This window comes from Phoca vitulina, unplaced genomic scaffold, assembly GCF_004348235.1.
Source record: "Phoca vitulina isolate PV1807 unplaced genomic scaffold, GSC_HSeal_1.0 scaffold77, whole genome shotgun sequence".
In the NCBI taxonomy this organism is placed as follows: domain Eukaryota; kingdom Metazoa; phylum Chordata; class Mammalia; order Carnivora; family Phocidae; genus Phoca; species Phoca vitulina.
In genome coordinates this window covers 856171-877090 of record NW_022589780.1, presented here as the reverse complement: position 1 = coordinate 877090, position 20920 = coordinate 856171, and the positions used below count along the sequence as shown (strand labels likewise).

At 36.0% G+C, this 20920-nt stretch overlaps 1 protein-coding gene across 1 annotated transcript in view; it reads right to left on the bottom strand.

The window, feature by feature from the left end:
- Positions 1–20920, bottom strand: part of TEX11 (testis expressed 11) — a 299352-nt gene that overhangs the window by 180051 nt on the left and 98381 nt on the right. Inside the window, exons 10-11 of the mRNA XM_032393867.1 lie at positions 20617–20671; positions 17288–17383 (exon numbers count right to left, since the gene is read on the bottom strand). Of these exons, the coding sequence (XP_032249758.1) occupies positions 17288–17383; positions 20617–20671 (151 nt within the window). The remainder of the gene's footprint in view (positions 1–17287; positions 17384–20616; positions 20672–20920) is intronic.

Sequence of the window (20920 nt, the reverse complement as noted above, 5' to 3'; positions counted from 1 at the left end):
CCCTGCAGAGCAGGGAGCCCGATGCGGGGCTCGATCCCAGGACCCTAGGATCATGACCTGAGCCGAAGGCAGACGCTTAATGACTGAGCCACCCAGGCACCCTGAAAATAATTCCATTTTAAGTAGCATCAAAAAGAATAAAATACATAGAAATAAATTAAACAAAAGGGCAAGATTTGAATACTGAAAACCACAGGACACTGTTGAAAGAAATTAAGAGACCTAACTAAATGAAAATACATCCCACGTTCCTGAATTGAGGACTTAATATTGTTAAGATGACAACAATCCCCGAGTTTATCTACAGATTCAATGCAATCCCTGTCAAATTTCCAGGGGCTTCTTTGCAGAAGTTGACAAAATGACCCCAAAATTCATATGAAAACACAAGAATTCTAGAATGGCCAAAACACTCTTTACAAAGAACAAAATAGGAAGACTCAGACTTCCAATTCCAAAATGGTATACTACTTTACAGTGACATCAGTTGTAGATGAGAATTCCCAGTGTTCCACATCCTTGTCAACACTTGGAATTATCAGACTTTTAAGTTTTTGCCAATCTGGTGGGTATTTTACCTCTTTAATGTGTTCTTTTTATCCTCCTAGACCCTTACTGTGAGTCATTCCTAAAGTTCAGCTCCTCTAAAGCTAAATACTTTTTTTCTCTATCCTCTCTCCTTCAGGAACCTTATCCACATTCTGGCTACAAATACCTTTTAGCAAAGAAAATTTGTTGCAGGACCTTTTTTAGGGTAATAGTTTCATTGAGTTATAATTTATTTACCATTCAATTCACCCATTTAAAGCACACAACTCAACAATTTTTAGTATATACACAAAGTTGTTTAACTATCACAACGGTCAGTTTTAGAACATTTTCATCACCTCAAAAAGAAACCTTGTACCCTTCAGTAGTCCTTCTCTATTTCCCCATGCCCCAAGCCCTAGCATCCACTATTCTACTTCATGTCTATATTTGCCTATTTTGGACATTTCATATAAATAGAATGATATAATATGTGTTCTATTGTGGCTGATTTCCTTCAATTAGCATAATATTTTCAAGGTTCATTAATATGTAGCATGTATCAGTACTGTGCTCATTTTTATAGCTGAATAATATTCTAGTATATGGATATACCATTATTTGCTTATCCATTCATCAGTTGATGGACATCTGGGCTGTTTCCATATTTGGCTATTGTAAGTAAGGGTGCTAGAAACATTCATGCACAAGGTTTTGTGCAGCTATGTTTCCAGTTCTTTTAAGTATATACCTAGGAATAAATTGCTGGATCATATGGTAACTCTATGTTTAACTTTTTGAGGAACTGCCAAACTGTTTTCCAAAGTGGCTGTACCATTTTACATTCCCGCCAGGAGTATACATAGGTTGTAATTATTCCACATTCATACCAACAATTGTTTTGTCCATTTGTTTTAATTATAGTAATCCTAGTGGGGTGTGAAGTGATTCCTCATTGTGCTTTTGATTTTCATTTCTCTGATAATTAATGATGTTGAGCACCTTTCCATGTGCTTATTGGCTATTGGTATATATATCTTCTTTGAAGAAATGTCTATTCAGATCCTTTGTTCATTTTTATTTTTTAAAAAAATTTTATTTATTTATTAGAGAGAGAGAGAGAGGAGAGACAGTGAGAGAGTACAAGCGGGAAGGAGAGGGAGAAGCAAGCTCCCTGCAGAGCAAGGAGCCCGATGCAGGGCTCGATCCCAGGACCCTGGGATCAGAACCTGAGCTGAGGGCGGACACTTAACGACTGAGCCACCCAGGCGCCCCTCTTTTGTTCATTTTTAATTAGCTGTTTATCTTACTAGTGAGTAGTATGAGTTTTTTTATTTATTCTGGATACTAGACACTTATCAAATATGTAATTTGCAAACATTTTCTCCCATTTTATTGGGAGGATCCCATGGGTTGTATTTTCACTTTCTTAATGATTTCACTTGAAGCAAAACTTTCATTTTAATGAAGCCCAATTTTATCTAATTTTCCTTTTTGCTTGTGCTTTTGGAGGCTTGTCAAAGCACCCAAGACTTTTTCAATTTCATTATACCAATAAATTTTCAAAAATAACGTTATGGAACAACATAAAGCTACCAAATTTTAATTTTCCTTCAAAAACAGATATTTAAAAATTTTACTCTAAGTTCCAGTTCCAGCCAAAATGGAGCATGGCTCCTAAATCTTCTACTAATTACAACTAAAAACTCTGAACAAGATATACAAAGCAACAACCTGAGGACCCTGAAAAGTAAAAAGTAGAAATATTTCAGTGAGGCATAGAAACATAGAGAAGTGAACTGAGTGGGAATGGTGAGTTTCCTAGAATTTTTTTCTTTCAAAAATCTAATGGTATATGGGGCACCTGGGTGGCTCAGTCGGTTGGGCGTCTGACCTGGGCTCAGGTCATGATCCCAGAGTCCTGGGATCAAGCCCTGCATCAGGCTCCCTGCTCAGCGGGGAGTCTGTTTCTCCCTCTCCCTCTGCTCTGCCCCACTTATGCTCTCTCTCTCTCTCTCAAATAAATAAAATCTTTTTAAAAAATCTAATGGTATAGGAAATTTGTTTCTCTTCTGCCTAATCTCTAAATGAGGCCAAAAAATTTATTCATCCAGATAAATTTTCTTCTGGCCTGGAGAATTTTTTAACAGGCTCTGACCTCAGGTAGATATGGAGTTCAAATTTACACTACTGATATGGTCCAAGAACTGAAAAATCAAAATAAAAGTAGCCAAACGAGTGATACTTCATGGACAGATGGCTAAAGCAAACAGACAGCTTCTTTGTCGGGCCATGACCTCCAATCCATGCTGTATAGGACTCTAAAAGATTAATTTCCATTAAAGACAAACTAAAAATTCATACTGAGAAAGAACAGCAGGGTCAACTTGTTTCCAGGTAACTTGCCTGCACTTCATAACTATATTTCATATGTTCAAAAAGTTAGAGACTTCTACACTTATATCCAAAACAACTGAAAGCAGGGAATCAAACAGTTATTTGCACACCCACATTCACAGCAGCATTATTCACATAGCCAAAGGTAAAAATAACCAACATGTTCATCAATGAAAAAATGGATAAACAAAATGTGGTACATACATAGAAAGGAATATTATTCAGCCTTAATAAGGAAAAAAAATTCTGATACATGTTATAACATAGGTGAACCTTGTGGACATTTTCACACATGAAATATGTCAGTCACAAAAGGACAAACTGTTTGATTTCACTTATATGACATATCTAGAATAGCCAAATTCAGGGACAGAAAGAATGGTGACTGCCAGGAACTAGAGGGAAAAGAGAACGGGGAATTATTATTTAATGGGTACAGGTTTACATTTTGTAAGAGGAAAAGTTCTGGAGATGGATGGTAGTGATGGATATACAATATAAATATACTTAATGCCACCAAACTATACACTTAAAATGGTTAAGATGGTAAATTCTGTGCTATGAAAAATTTTTAAATATGAAAGCAGGAATGGCTATATTAATAACAGATAAAGTAGACTGTAGAGCAAAAAAAAATTACCAGTAACTGAGAAGAACATTATATGATGATAAAAGGGTCAATCCACCAAGAAGAAATAGTAACTCTAAATATGTATGCACCAAACAAAAGAGCTGCGAAATATTTGAAGGAACAACTTATGGAAATACAACTACTGTTGGAGACCTCAACACTTCCACCTCAAAAACTCATAGAACTAGATAAAAACTCAGTAAAGATATAGAAGAACTCAACAATACCATCAATCAACAGAATCTAACTGACATTTATAGAACACTCCACTCAAAAAGAGCTGAATACACATATTTAAAGTGTTCACAGGATATTTACCAACATATACTATATCCTGGGCCACAAAACAAACCATCAAGAAGCTGGAAAGAGAGCCTACACACTGGGAGATATTTGCAAACCAGATATGTGACAAAGAACTCTTATCATGAATATATAAAGAACTCTCAAACTCAACAGTAAAAAGTTAAACAATCCAATTATAAAATGGACAAGAGCTATGAAGAGACATTTCACCAAAGAGGAGCACATGCAAAGGTGTTCAACATCATTAGTCATTAGAAAAGTATGAATTAAAACCACCATATACCTATTAATAGGGCTAAAATATAAAAACAGTGACAATACCAAATGCTAGGAAAATGCAGAAAAATTGGAACTCTCATAGACTGTTGGTGGAAATGCAAACCAGTACAGCTACTCTTTTTTTTTTTAAGATTTATTTATTTACTTTAGAGAGAGAGAGAGCATGGGCAGGGGGGCAGAGAGAATCTCAAGAAGACTCTGTGCTGAGCGTGGAGCCCAATGTGGGGCTCAATCTCATGACCCTGAGATCATTACCTAAGCTGACTCCAAGAGTTGGGAGTCACCCCAGTACAGCCACTCTTGAAAACAGTTTGGCAATGTCTTAAAAACCAAATAACCCCAAAATTGCACACCCAGGCATTTACCCAGAAAAATGAAAACTTACATCCACACAGAAACCTATATACAAATATTCATAGCAAGTTTATTTATAATAGCAGAATCTGAAAACAACCAAGGTTTCCTTTCATAGATGAATAGTTAAACAAACTGATTCCATCTATATCATGCACTACTCAGCAATGAAAAAACCAACTATTGATACACAGGAAAAGTTGGATGGATTTCAAGGGTATTATGCTAAGTGAAAAAAGCCAATCTCAAAAGGTCACAAACTGCTTAATTCCATTTGTGTAATATTCTTGGAATGACAATATTACAGAGATGAAAAAACAGAGGTTGCAAGGGCTTAGGAGTGGGGCATGTATGAGTGTGAATTAAAAGGTAGCATGAGAGAAACGTCTGGAGTGATGAAATAGTTCGGTATCTTACTGCCATGGTAGTTACATGAATCTACACATGGGATAAAATGGCATAGACCTATACACATACATTATGCCAATGACAATTTACCGTTTTTGATATATTATAGTAATGTAGCAGGTAATCATTAGAGGAAGCTTGGGGAAGGGAACACAGGACTTTGTGCTATCTGCTGGGGGTGGGTGTTAAAATTTTCTTCTGAATCCTAATCATGATTGTTTTTATTATTTTTTTCTTTGTACTACTTTTGTAACTTCCTATGAATCTATAACTATTTCAAAATAAAGCTTTTTTTAAAAGAAAGAATGTGAAGACATTTCTAAGCATATAAATGTTGAATGAAATTAGTCCTCATCAGTACAGCAGCACCACAAGAAACGTTGAAAGATGTCTGTAATGGCTACTTTTATGTGTCAACTTGACTCGGTCACAGGGTATCTAGATAGTTTGTCAAACATTATTCTGGGTCTTTCTGTTTCTGGATGATACTAACATTCAGACCAGCAGACTGAGTAAAGAAGATTGCTCTCCATAATGTGAGTACAACTTACCCAATCAGTTGAAAGCTTGAACAGAACAAAAAGGCTGACCTTGCCCTGAATAACACAGAACTCTTCCTGACTTAACAGATTTTGAACTGGGACACTGGCTTTATTCTGCCTTTGGACTAGAACTAAAACACTGGCTCTTCTTGAGTTTCAAGTCTGCCAGCCTCCAACCTGGAACTATATCATTAGCTCTCCTGGTTCTCAGGCCTCTGGACTCAGACTGGAACTACATTTTCAGCTCTCCTGAGTCTCCAGCTTACCAACTCACCCTGCAGATCTTGAGACTCACCAGCCTCCATAAGGCTGTGAGCCGCCAATTCCTTACCATCCCCCCCAACCCTCTCTTTCCATACCTATATACATCTATATCGATATAGGTATACATGTAGACATAGACATAGACATAAATATATCTTCTACTGGTCTCTCTGGAGAATCCTAACACAGTGTTCTTCAAACAGAAGAAAAATAACAAGATGGAAATTTTGATATATACAAAGGAATAAAAATCATTTGAAATGGTAACTACATGTGTAAATATCTAAGATTTTTATTATTTATATCACTTTTAAAGGAAAATTGACAATACAAACAAAAATAGTAAGAATTATTAATTTTATATCATATGTAAAAGTAAAATGCACAACAACAATAGCATAAAGGTCAGGCTGGGAGATATGGAAGTGTACTATGATGACATATGAAGGTAGACCAAGATAAGCTATATAGTATAAACACTAAAGAAACCACTAAAATAACAAAACAAAGAGTTATAACTAATAAGCCAACAAAAGAAATAAAAGTGAATCTTAAAAATTACTCAAATATGTGATGTAACAAGGCCTTTTTAATTACTCTTTTCAAAGTTTCCTTGGCTAGTCTCACTGCTTATTCTTCTAGATAATCCTCAGAATCTTTTCATAATATTCCAATATAAATTCTTCAGGAGGTTGGTATAAAAATTATACTGCATTCATTAACTATTTTGAAAAAATATTCTAATAATCCAAAAGAAGGTAGAAAAAGAAGAAAAGGGGAATAAACAATATATGGGACAATTAGAAAATAAACAAGATGATAAACTCAAACTTAACCATATCAATAATCACATCATATGTAAACATTCTAAACACCGCAGTTAAAAGACCAAGATTGTCAGATTCAACAAAAAAAGCAAGACTGAACTATATGCAGCTTACAAGACACGCTCTTTAAACACAAAGACCTGAGTGGTGAAAAGGACACAAGATATACCATGCTAACACCAGTCAATGGAAGCTGAAGTAACTATAATAATAAAGACAAAGTAGATTAAAGAGCAACTGTGGTACATATCCATAAAATGAGGTATTACTCAACAATAAGGGAATAAACTATGCATACACACAACATGAATGAATCTCAGAATAATTATGCTGAGTGAAAGAAGCCATATAAAACAAGAATATATTCTCTATGATTCCATTTGTATAAGTCTCTAGAAAACACAAACTAATCTATGATGACAGAAAGCAGATCAGCTGTTACTTAAGGAAAAGTGGGAGAGAGGGTTGACAAAAGGACATGAAGAAACTTTGAGGAGTGATGTATATATGCACTACCCTGATTGTGGTGACTGTTTCACAGATTTATATGTATGTTAAAACTCATCAAATTTTATACTTTAAACATGTGCAGTTTATTGTATGTCAATTATAACTCAATAAAACTGGTAATTAAGAATAATTAAGAATCAGTTGAAAAAATTGGAATACAGAAATCCATACTGATAATAAATGAAATAAGCCAATAAGTAAGTAAATAATAAATAAATACTAAATAAATGCTTATAGTAGAATGCTGACTGCCACCTAGTAAACGTGGAGGGGGTGCTAAAGTTCAAAAATGATCATTTGGCAGGGTGCGTGGCTGGCTCAGTCAGTAAAGTATGTGACTCCTGACGCCAGGGTTGTGAGTTCGAGCCCCACATTGGATGTAGAGATTACTTAAAAATTAAAATTTAAAAAAAAAAAATGATCATTTGGCAACAATCCTAAGACTGGTTTAAGCAACAACACTAACTCTAAAGGGAAATTTTAATGAGAAACGGGGTACATGCACAATTTTAAGCCTCCCCACTATTCGTTTCATGGGAAAAATAATAAATATACAATGAAGAAATTGGGCAGCACCTTTGCCCAGGTGATCAATATTAACATCACCAATAAAGAGCAGATGGACATCATGTGCTTCCAGATGAGATGCCCTGAGAAAGGACACATTACCTACCATCATTTATGTAGCATTCCAGTCACAAAAGTATAAACTGAATCTAATCATGAGATAAACCTCAAATGAAGAACTTTCACTTAAAACAAGATGGGAAGCTACCGTATTCTTCCAACATGTCAATGACACAAAAGTCAAAGAAAGGTTGTGGAAATGTTCCAGAGTACAGGAGACTAAGAAGACATGACAAATAAATAGAATACCTGATCCTAGAGTAACCCCATATTGAAAAGAAAAAATGTGGGGCGCCTGGGTGGCTCAGTTGGTTAAGTGACTGCCTTCGGCTCAGGGGATGATCCTGGAGTCCCAGGATCGACTCCTGCGTCGGGCTCCCTGCTCAATGGGGAGTCTGCTTCTCCCTCTGACCCTCCCCCCTCTTGTGCTCTCTCTTTCATTCTCTCTCTCTCAAATAAATAAAATCTTTAAAAAAAAAAAAAAGAAAAATGCTATAAAGCTCATTATTGTGGGTATATAATATATATTAAATCCCTCAATAATATGGATATATTATGGGTTATATTCCCTCAACAATATGTAAAGAGAGTGCACAAATATTAATAACAGGTGAATCTGGGTAAAGTATATACAGGTGTTTTTTTTTTTAAGATTTTATTTGTTTATTTGAGAGAGAGAGAGAGAGCAAGCACCGGGTGAAGCGAAGAGGGAGAGGGAGAGAATCTCAAGCAGACTCCAAGCTAAGCACAGAGCCCAATGCAGGGCTCGATCCTGAGATCACAACGTGAGCCAAAATCAAGATCGGAAGCTTAACCAACTGTGCCACCCCAGCACCCCGTATATACTGGTGTTCTTTGAACTATTCTCACTCTTGCAACTTTTCTATAAGTTTGAAATTATTTCCAAATAAAACCTTTTTAAGTGTCTATTGCCACTGAAATCCCAATACACCCAATTTAGGTATGTCCAGGATCAATCATTAGGCTATTAAATACAGTAATTCAGGAATAATAGCAATAATTGCTATAAAAACTACAACTTTTGCATCCAGTGAACAGAGAGACATGCTGGCAAGAAGGCATATAGCTGGTATGCAATCTCCTCAGTTCTCCTGCCCTGTTTATTGGCGGGGGGGAGAGAAATTGCTTCTTAGCAAATATAAAAAGCATGCAATTTTTGAAAGTGTTTATTTCTATTAATATTTTTAAATTTAAAAAATTTAATGTTAAAAAGGTTTTTCAGCATTAAATAATTCCATCCACATGATATAAATTTCAGGAAAATATAATTCAAGTAAGTGGTCTGTTTGGGAAATTTAATATTCTGGTTAATCAACTATTCATTTTTATGCTTCTAATCTCTTTTTAAAAATTCTAAAACGTGTCAGTATAAAGGAGAGGAGGATAGCAGTGGAGTAGGAGGTCCCTAGGCTCATCTCCTCCCACAAACATGACTAGATAATTAAAAAATCATCCTAAATACCAGAGAAATCAACCTGAAGACTGACAGAACAAACTCCCTAACTAAAGGGAGAGAAGAGGCCATACTGAAAAAGGATCAGAAGACATAACTGGCTTTTCTAACACAGAGAAGGCCGAGATTTCAACAAAATGCAAAGATGGAAGAATTTATCCAAAATGAAAGAACAAGATAAGGCCATGGCCTTATCTCAGAGATCTAAGTGGAACAGATATAAGTAACATGCCTGATGAAGAATTTAAAGCAACAATCACAAGAGTACTCACTGGACTTGAGAAAAGAATAGAGGACATTGGTAAGACCCTTACCACAGTGATAAAAAGAATCAGTCAGGACGCCTGGGTGGCTCAGTCGGTTGGGTGTCTGCCTTCAGCTTGGGTCATGATCCCAGGGTCCTGGGATCAAGTCCTGAATCGGGCTCCTTGCTTAGCAGGGAGCCTTCTCCTCCCTCTGCCTGCTGCTCCCCCTGCTTATGTGCTCTTTCTCTGACACATAAGTAAATAAATAATTAAAAGAAAGAATCAGTCATGCAGAGAAAGGGGAACCCTCTTGCACTGTTGGTGGGAATGCAAACTGGCACAGTCACTCTGGAAAACATTATGGAGTTTCCTCCAAAAGTTAAAAATAGAACTATCCTACAATCCAGCAATTGCACTACTAGGTATTTACCCAAAGGATTAAAAATACAGATTCAAAGGGATCCATGCAGCCCCATGTTTGCAGCAGCATTGTCAACAATAGCCAAATTATGGAGAGAGTTCAAATGTCCATTGACTGATGACTGGATAAAGATGTGGGGTGTGTGTGTGTGTGTGTGCGCGCGTGCGAGCGCGCATGTATATTTATATAATGGAATATTACTCTCCCATCAAAAAGGATGAAATCTTGCCATTTGCAATGACATCAATGGAGCTGGACTGTATTATGCTAAGTTAAATATCAGTCAGAGAAAGACAAATACCATATGATCTCACTCCTATGTGGAACTCAAGAAACAAAAGAGATGAACATATGGGAAAGGGGGAAAAAAGGAGAGATGGAAACAAACCATAAGAGACTCTTAACAATAGAGAACAAACTAAGAGTGGATGGAGGGAGGTGGGTGGGGGATGGGCTAGATGGGTGATGGGTATTAAAAAGGGCACTTACTGGGGTGCCTGGGTGGCTCAGTCAGTTAAGTGTCTGCCTTCAGTTCAGGTCTTGATCTCAGGGTCCTGGGATCAAGCCCCGCGTCGGGCCCCCTGCTCAGCAGGGAGTCTGCTTCTCCCTCTCCCTCTGCCTCTCCCCACTGCTCCTGCTCTCTCTCTCTCTCCGTATCTCTTTGTCTCAAATTAATAAACAAAAAGTTCTTTAAAAAAATAAATTAAAGGGGTACCTGGGTGGCTCAGTCGGTTAAGTGGCTGCCTTCAGCTCGGGTCATGATCCCTGGGTCCTGGGATCGAGCCCCACATCCGGCTCCCTGCTCGGTGGAGAGCCTGTTTCTCCCTCTCTCTCTGCCTGCCTCTCTGCCTACTTGTGCTTTCTCTCTCTGTGTCAAATAAATAAATAAAATCTTTAAAAAAAATAAATAAATAAAAATAAATTTAAAATAAATTAAATAAAATAAAAAAGTAAAAAAGAATCAGAGATGAAAAGTGCAATAAATGAGATTGAAACAGGCTTGATGCAATGAACAGCAGGCTAGAAGAATCAGAGGAACAAATTAGTGACCTAGAAGACAAAATAATGGAAAATAATAAAGCTGAACAAAAGAGATGAAGAAGAATTATGCAACATGAGAAAAGACTTAGGGAACTCAGTGACTCCATGAATCATAACATTTGTATAATAAGAGTTCCAAAAAAAGAAGAAAGAGAAAAGGGAGCAGAAAATTTATTTCAAGCAACAGCTGAAAACTTCCCTAATCTGGGGAAGGAAAGAGACACCCAGATCCAGGAGGCACAGAGGACTCCCATCAAAATCAACAAAAGCAGGCCAAGACCAAGACATATTGTAATTAAATTGGAAAAATACAGTGATAAGGAAAAAATCTTAAAAATAGCAAGACAAAAGAAGTCCTTAATAGCCGGAGATTTCTTAACAAAAATGTGGACAGCCAGAAGGGAGTGGCATGATATATTCAACATGCTGAATGGGAAAAATCTGTAGCTAAGAATACTGTATCCAGCAAGGCTATCATTCAGAATAGAAGGAGAAAGAGTTTCCCAGACAAACAAAAACTAAAGGAGTTCGTGACCACTAAACCAGCCCTGCAAATAATATTAAAGGGAACTCTCTGAGCAGGAAAGAAAGACCAAAAGTGGCAAAGGTTAGAAGGGAAAAGAGAAAATCTCCAGAAACAATGACAAAACAAGGAATAAGACGGCACTGAATACATTTCTATCAATAATAACTGTGAATGTGAACAGACTAAATGCTCGAATCAAAATACAGGGCATCAGAATGGATAAGAAAACAAGTCCCATCTATATGCTGCCTACAAGAGACTCATTTTAGACCTAAAGACACCTGCAGAATAAAAGTGAGGAGAAGGAGAAACATCTACAGCACAAATGGATATTAAAAAAAAACAGAGTAGCAATATTTATATAAGACAAACTGGACTTTAAAACAAAGACTATAGGAACAAAGAAGGGCACTATATAATAATAAAGGGGACAATCCAGCAAGAAGATCTAACAATTTTAAGTATTTATGCACCCAACATGGGAGCACCCAAATATATAAAACAATTAATCACAAACACAAAGGAACTCATTGATAATAATACAGTAATAGTAGGGACAGCAATGGACAGATCAGCTCACAGCAATGGGTAGATCATCTAAGCAGAAGAACAACAAGGAAAGAAGGGCTTTGAATGACGCACTGGACCAGATGAACTTAACAGATATATTCAGAACATTCCATTCTAAAATACCAGAATACACATTCTTTTCAAGTGCACATGCAACATTCTCAGAATAAATCACATATTAGGTCATGAAACAGGCCTCATCAAATACAAAAAGGCTGAAATCATACCATGCGCCTTTACTGATAGCAATGCTATGAAACAACAAGTCAACCACAAGAAAAAATTTGGAAAGACCACAAATAAATGGAGGTTAAACAACATTCTACTAAACAATGAATGGGATAACCAGGAAACCAAATAACAAACAAATGAGATTGAAAACATGACAGTACAAAAGCTTTGGGATGCAGCAAAAGTGGTTCAAAGAGGGAAGTATATAGCAATACAGATCTACCTCAAGAATCAAGAAAAGTCTCAAAACACAACCTAACCTTACACCTAAAGGAGCTACAGAAAGAACAACAAAGCTTAAAGCCAGCAAAAGGTAGGAAATAATAAAGATTAGAGCAAAAATAAATGATAAACTAAAAACACAATAGAGCAGATCAATGAAACCAGTACCTGGTACTTTGAAAAAATTAATAAAATTTGGGGCGCCTGGGTGGCTCAGCTGGTTAAGCATCTGCCTTCTGCTCAGGTCATGATCCTGGAGTCCCAGGATAGAGCTCCATGTCAAGCTCCCTGCTCAGTGGGGCATTCTGCTTCTCCCTCTCCCTCTGCTCCTCCCCCCACTCATGCTTGTGTTCTCTCTCTGCATCTCTCTCTCAAATAAATAAAATTTTTAAAAAATTAATAAAATTGATAACCTCTATCCAGACTTATCAAAAAGGGAAAGGACCCAAATAAATGAAATCACAAATGAGACAGGAGAAATAACCAACACCACAGAAATACAAATAATTATAAGAGAATATGATGAAAAGCTATATGCCAACAAACTGGATAACCTGGAAGAAATGCACAAATTCCTAGAAACATATAAACTATCACAACTGAAACAGAAGAAACAGAAACAGAAAACTTGAACAGACTGATAACCAGCAAAGCAATTGAATCAGTAATCCAAAAACGTCCAAGAAACAAAAGTCCAGGGCCAGATGGCTTCACAGGGTAATTTTACCAGACATTTAAAGAAGAGTTAATACCTATTCTTCTCAAACTATTCCAAAAAACAAAAAAGGAACAAATTCATTCTATGAGGCCAGCATTACTCTCATTCCAAAACCAGATAAGACCTCCACTAAAAAAGAGTACTACAGGCCAAGATGCCTGATGAACATGAATGAAAAACTCTCAATAAAATACTAGCATACTGAATCCAACAATACATTAAAAAAGTCATTACCATGATCAAGTGGGATTTATTCCTGGGCTGCAAGGGTGGTTCAATATTCACAAATAAATCAAGGTGATATACCACATTAACAAAAGAAAAGATAAGAACTATATGATCTTTTCAATAGATCCAGAAAAAGCAGTTGACAAAGTACAACATCCATTCATGATAAAAACCCTCAACAAAGGTTTAGAGGGAACAAACCTCAACATAATAAAGTCCATGTACGAAAAATCCATAGCTAATATCATCCTCAGTGGGGAAAAACTGAGAGCTTTTCCTCTACAGTCAGGAACAGGACAGGGATGTCCAGTCTCACCACTGCTATTTAACATAGTACTGAAAGTCCTATCCTTAGCAATCAGAACATAAAAAGAAATAAAAGGCATCCAAATCAGCAAGGAAGAAGTCAAACTTTCACTATTTGCAGATGACATGATTCTCTGTATAGAAAACCCAAACGGGGCGCCTAGGTGGCTCAGTCGTTAAGCGTCTGCCTTTAGCTCAGGTCATGATCCCAGGGTCCTGGGATCGAGTCCCACATCGGGCTCCCTGCTCAATGGGGAGCCTGCTTCTCCCTCTCCCACTCCCCCTGCTTGGGTTCCCTCTCTCACTGTCTCTAATAAATAAATAAATAAATAAATAGAAAGAAAACCTGAACAACTCCACCAGAAAATTGCTGGAACTGATAAACAATTTCTGTAAAGTCACAGGGTACAAAATCAATGTACAGAAACCTGTTGCATTACTATATACCAATAATGAGGAAGCAGAAAGATAAATTAAGAAAACAATCCCACTTACAATTGCACCAAAAACTACCTAGGAAACATCCTAGCCAAAGAGGTAAAAGACCTGTACTCTGAAAACTATAAAACACTGATGGAAGAAATTGAAGATGACACAAAGAATGGAAAGACATTCCACGCTCATGAATTGGGAGGACGAATATTATTCAAATGTCTGTACTACCCAAACTGACCTATACATTTAATGCCATCCCTATCAAAATACCACCAGCATTTTTCACTGAGCTAGAACAAACAATCCTAAAACTGTATGGAACCACAAAAGACCCAGAATAGCCAAAGATACCTTGAAAAAGAAATGAAAAGCTGGAGGCATCATAATTCTGGACTTCAAGTTATATTACAAAGCTGTAGTGATCAAAATAGTATGGTACTGGCACAAAAATAAATACACAGATCAATGGAACAGAAAAGAAAAAAACCCAGAAATGAACCTACAACTATATGGTCAATTAAACTTCAACAAAGCAGGAAATAATATCAAATGGAAAAAAGACAGTGTCTTCAACAAACGGTGCTGGGAAACCTGGACAGCCACATGCAAAAGAATGAAACTGGACCACTTTCTTAACACCATACACAAAAATAAATTCAAAATGGATGAAAGACCTAAATGTGAAACAGGAAACCATCAAAATCCTAGAGGAGAACACAGGCAGTAACCTCTCTGACATCAGCCATAGCAACTTCTTTCTAGTTATGTCTTCTGAGGCAAGGAAAACAAAAGCAAAAATAAACTATTGGGACTTCATCAAAATAAAAAGCTTCTTCACAGCAAAGGAAACATCAACAAAACTAAAAGGCAACCTACAAAATGGGAGAAAATATTTGCAAATGACATATCTTATAAAACTCAACACCCCAAAACCAAATAATCCAATTTAAAAATGGGCAGAAGACATGAATAGTCATTTTTCCAAATAAGATATACGGATGGGCAACAGACACATGAAAAGAAAACAACAGGTGTTGGCGAGGATGTGGAGAAAAGGAACCCTTCTACCCTTCCCTGTTGGTGGGAATGAAAACTGGTTGCAGCCACTCTGGAAAACAGTATGGAGGTTCCTCAAAAAGTTAAAAATAGAACTACCCTAGGATCCAGCAATTGCACCACTAGGTATTTACCCAAAGAACAGAAAATACTAATTTGAAGGGATATATGCACCCTTATGTTTAACAGCATTACTTACCATACACCAGATACTGAAATAGACCAAGTGTCCATTGATTGATGAATGGATAAAGAAGATGTGGTATATATACAATGGAATATTATTCAACCATAAAAAAGAATGAGAACTTGCCATTTATAATGACGTGGATAGAGCTAGAGAGTATTATGCTAAGTCACAGAAAGATAAATACCATATGATTTCACTCATATGTGGAATTTAAGAAACAAAGCAAATGAGCAGAAGGGTAAAAAAGGAGAGGCAAACCAAGAAACCAGACTCTTAACTATAGAGAACAAACTGATGTTACCAGGGGGAAGGTGGATGGGGGATGGGTTAAATAGGTGATAGGGATTAAGGAGTATACTTGTGATGAGCACCAGGTGTTGTATTGGAAGTGTTGAATCACTATATTGTATACCTGAAACTAATATTACACTGAATGCTAACTGACTGGATTTAAATTAAAACTGAAAAAAAAGTATCAGTATAATTATTTGCCTTATTAATAAGTAAAATACATTGATCCTAAATGAATCTCTTTTTTTATTTAAAGATTTATTATTCTTTTTTTTTTTTTTTTTTTTTTTTTAAGATTTTATTTATTTATTTGAGAGAGAGAGAGTGAGAGACAGAGAGCATGAGAGGGAGGAGGGTCAGAGGGAGAAGCAGACTCCCTGCCGAGCAGGGAGCCCGATGCGGGACTCGATCCCGGGACTCCAGGATCATGACCTGAGCCGAAGGCAGTTGCCTAACCAACTGAGCCACCCAGGCGCCCCAAAGATTTATTATTCTTAAGCAATCTGTACACCCAACGTGGGGGCTCGAACTCACAACCCCAAGTCCAATAGTCACAGCTCCACCCACTGAGCCAGCCTAACACCCCTAAATCTCTTTGTAAATGGTCATCACCCTATCAATATTCTTTGTCCAGGAGGGTAAAGGCATATATGTGTGAATGTATGTATGAACATGAGATGAAAGTGAACCACTAACGTTTTTTATTTGTTTACTTATTGATTGATTTTTTTAAGTAGGCTCCATAGCGTGGAGTTCAATGCGGAGCTTGAACTCAGGACTCTGAGGTGAAGACCTAAGCTAAGATCAACAGTCGGACACTTAACCGACTGAGCCACCCAGGTGTCCCCCCACTGATATTTTTTAAACAAAATCCCATTATCTGCCTGTTTTATCACCATTTCCTTCTTTATCCTAAAATCTAACAGCAGAGAGAACACTTTCTGTTCCATGCAAAAGACAATTTTTTCAAAAAATCTGTTGTTGAGGTGTATTTTAATTTTTCCTTTCTGTGCAGAACAGATCGAAACAATCTGATGCTATAAAAAAACCCCAAGGATGTTTCTTTGTTTTACTGAAGTATAATTAACAGAGCGTTATATTCGTTTCAGGTGTAAAACACAGTGATTCCACAATTCTATACATTACTCAGTAGTCACCACAATAAGTGTAGTCATCATCTATCACCAAACGACGTTTTTACCATCTTATTGACTATATTCTCTATGCTGTACTTTTCATCTCCATGACTTTTTTATTTTGTTACTGGAAGTCTGTACTTCTTGAATCCCTTTATCTATTTCGTCCATCCCCCTACCCACCTCCCCTCTGGCAACCTCCTGGAAAAAAAAAAAAAAGAAAGAAATACATAGGGCTCTTAATGTGAGAAAAGCATTTTTGTTTTATCTGGTATCTTCTGTGAATTGCCACTAAATCAAAGCAATTTAATTATACTTTATTTTTTACTAAGTATAAATAATACCATCATTTTCTTTTTTACTTCTAATTCTCCATTATAATGTGATCTGCATATCATAAAAAAATAAAGAGCAAATAATTAAGTAAAAGCAGGAATACTGAAGCAAATGTCTAGATTTCAAAATGTGAATCAAAGCTCTAAAAAATTCATTAAGTTAATTTCCAAAGGAGAAACCTCTCATACCTTGTTTGCTAGGTTTATAGCACTGAGAGCCTTATCATAATATTCTTTGTCACCCCAATCCAAATAAGCAGTGGCTAGTAACCGCAGAACTTTAGCCTGTAATTAAAAATAGAAAAAGCACTCAGGTGAGGGTTAAATTGCAGTTAACAGTTGACCAGCACTTACACAGTGACAGGCATCTTCTCAAACTTAAGCTATTTTTATGAAATAGCATTTCCTTAGGTAGCCACATAGTCTTGGGATATGTCTCATCATTATGCTACCCACACCAAATACTGTCTAAGAATTTTATAACAACTGTGTTAATATATTTTTAACAGTGTTTTAGCATTGAAGTTCTTTATTATCCCCACTCTACAAATAAAGGAAACAATAGCACAGCACTATTTAATTTACTCATCTTACAACCTACTGTACAGGTAGCATTGCATTAGGCCTCCATCAAAAAAGATAAATAGAAAGACATAATTGCTCTCTCAAAGACTTTACAGCCTAGTTGCAATTAACCAATTAGACCAAGAGCACATATACCATCATTTTATAGGAACAGATATGCTTTCCTATAGAGGTTTCTCCCAACTCAGCTAAGTTTTAAAATTAATATGTATTGCTGAATTAAGTCTGTTTCTCCAGCCAGGTTTATATTGATAAGGGGAGTAACTCTAAACAGCATTTATTTAACTACAGATTTAGATTTTGAAAAGAAGAGCTCTATTTCAATGAAGAATCTGCCTCTGGGCGCCTGGGTGGCTCAGTTGGTTAAGCAACTGCCTTCGGCTCAGGTCATGATCCTGGAGTCCCAGGATCGAGTCCCACATCGGGCTCCCGGCTCGGCAGGAAGCCTGCTTCTCCCTTTCCCACTCCCCCTGCTTGTGTTCCCTCTCTCGCTGTCTCTCTCTCTGTCAAATAAATAAATAAAATCTTTAAAAAAAAAAAAAAAAAAAAAAAAAAAAAAAAAGAATCTGCCTCTAAATATAATGAGGACAGTAGGACCAGGCAAAGATAATCTTAACATATTAGAGCTCTGTAAATCCAGAGAAACGATACTTAGGGTGTTCTATTTCTGAGTTTTTTAATTCAAAAACTAAGATGGATCAAATAAGATGTGTACAATATACTTAATATCATTACTATTATTATGGAACAACTCTCAACTTATAAACTTCCCCAGAGGACTTTTATGGAGTAAATATGGCATCTCTGAGAAAAACTCTAACTATTTTGTAATAGTAAAAGGGTCAAATAATCAGAAAGATCTAACAAAATGAATGAATCTCAAAACCATTATGTTAAGCAAAAGAAGCCATACACAAAACAGTAGATACTATATGATTCCATTTATACAAAGTCCAAGAAAAAACAAAAATAATCTACAGCCACAGAAGTCAGAACAGTGGTTTTATCTTGGGGGTATGAATGGCAATCAACCAGAAAGGGCCAAGGGAACTTTTGGGGGTCATGGAAATTTCTGTATCTTGATCTACGTGGTTGTTACAAGATTATCTAGATATACTAAAATTCATCAGGCTGTACACTTAAGATTTGTGCAATTTAATATATATAAACTATACCTCAATAAGGTACTGCTAGCACGAAAGAAAAACTACTTCATAAACTACTTCATAATCTTACCTCTCCATAATTCACAATAGAAATATTACATTTTAATCACACGGTTAACTCCTATACTCTTCCTCCTTACCTTCTCCTCCATCTAGATCCCTTGCCTGGTATCCCCTTCTCCCTTCATTTTCACTGTATGGATCCCATCTACTTTTCAAGGCCATCCTACCAGAAGGCTTCTTCAACTTCTCTAGCCAACCCTGACATTCCCCTTTACTGTACCACACAGTTTATCACTTATTTTTTCCCAAATCACTTATACTAGTTTTTAAAATCTATTTTTGAAACTTTAACTGAAGTATACATTAAAAAAGTTCAAAAATCTCAAGAGCACAGCTCCGAATTTTCACAAAATGAACACATGTATGTTAACAACACAGAAATCAAGAAACAGAACATTAACAGCAACAGGTTCACCTGAAGACTCTCTTCAGACACTATTCCAAACAAGAGTAACCAATTACCTGTCTTCCAACACCATGTACATTAGCTCTACTTGCTTTGGCATTTATATTTATAGAGTCATACAGTATGCACTACTTTATAAATTGTTTTGTTTACTCAACATTGTATGTGAGAACATCCATACTGTTGCAATTACTGTAGCTCATTTATTCTCATTCCTATATAACATGCCATGATGTGACACTATAACAATGTTTTTATTATTTTTAATTGTGTTAAAATACACATAAAATTGACCCTCTTAATCATTTTTAAGTGTATGGTTCAGTAGTATTAAGTACATTCACACTGTTGTGCAACCATTACCATCATATATCTCCATAACTCTTAATCTTGCAAAATTGAAACTCTCTGCCCATTAAACAATAGCTCCCCCAAAGTTCTCCTCCCTCCAAACTCCTGCAACCACCATTTTACTTTATGTCTCTATAAATTTTACTACTCAAGATAACCTCATTTAAGTGGAATCATACAGTATTTGTCTTTTTTTTTTAACTTTTTTTTATTGTTATGTTAATCCCCATACATTACATCATTAGTTTTCAGTATTTGTCTTTTTGTGAATGGCTTATTTCACTTAGAATAATATCCTCAAGGTTCATCTATGTTGTAGCATGTGTCAAAATTTCCTTCTGTTTCAAGGCTGAATATTATTCCATTATATTCACTTGTATTAGTTTTATCCTCCAAACATAAGCTTGTTAAGGGTAGAAGTCATGTTTTATACTTCTCTGTTATTCCCCATCTATCACATTGCTATATATATATATAGGTATTTAGTTATATTTTGATTAAGATACTGTAAAGGTAAGAAGCAAAGATGGATTTTCAAACAAAATTCCATTTTGCTATGGCATATATTAAATTACTTTTACACTGGATTTATTTACCTAATCATATTTTACTTGATTAAATATTAAAATTACCTTTCATACCAAGCACACTCTATATGGTTAGGGAAAAACCTAAAAATTTTAACATGCAATAATAAAATCTAAAATTTACATAGCTCAACACTGTTCCAAGCATTTCCATATGTTAACTCTTGGGTACAAGAATCTACCTGCATTGTAGATTATACTAGTATATCAATTTTACAGAAACTAATACACGGAGATATTAATGATGTGCCCAAAGGATAATTTTACTCACAAAGTGGGGACAGACTATTATAGTTTAATAACAATAACACAAAATATATTTCTTCAACCTACTTCTACAATATTTAACATGATCCTTACCAGCATTTCTGGCTCAACAGAACTTTTATCCATCTTCCCGATATCATAGCTCTGGCTATCATTAAAAAAGGAAAAAGAATACATATTCATTTCAAATTATATTTTTAAGATTATGTATCACTAAGAAGACATGGTATAATTATACTTTATTCCAACTTTTCTGTTTTGCACTACAACACATTATTAGTCTATTAATATATGAATATCAAATATATAAAGCAATTCTTTCAAACAGTAGACAACCACAATTTCCTCAGGATGTACTGCCAACAAATTAACACTGTATTATTATTCTTTTCCATTT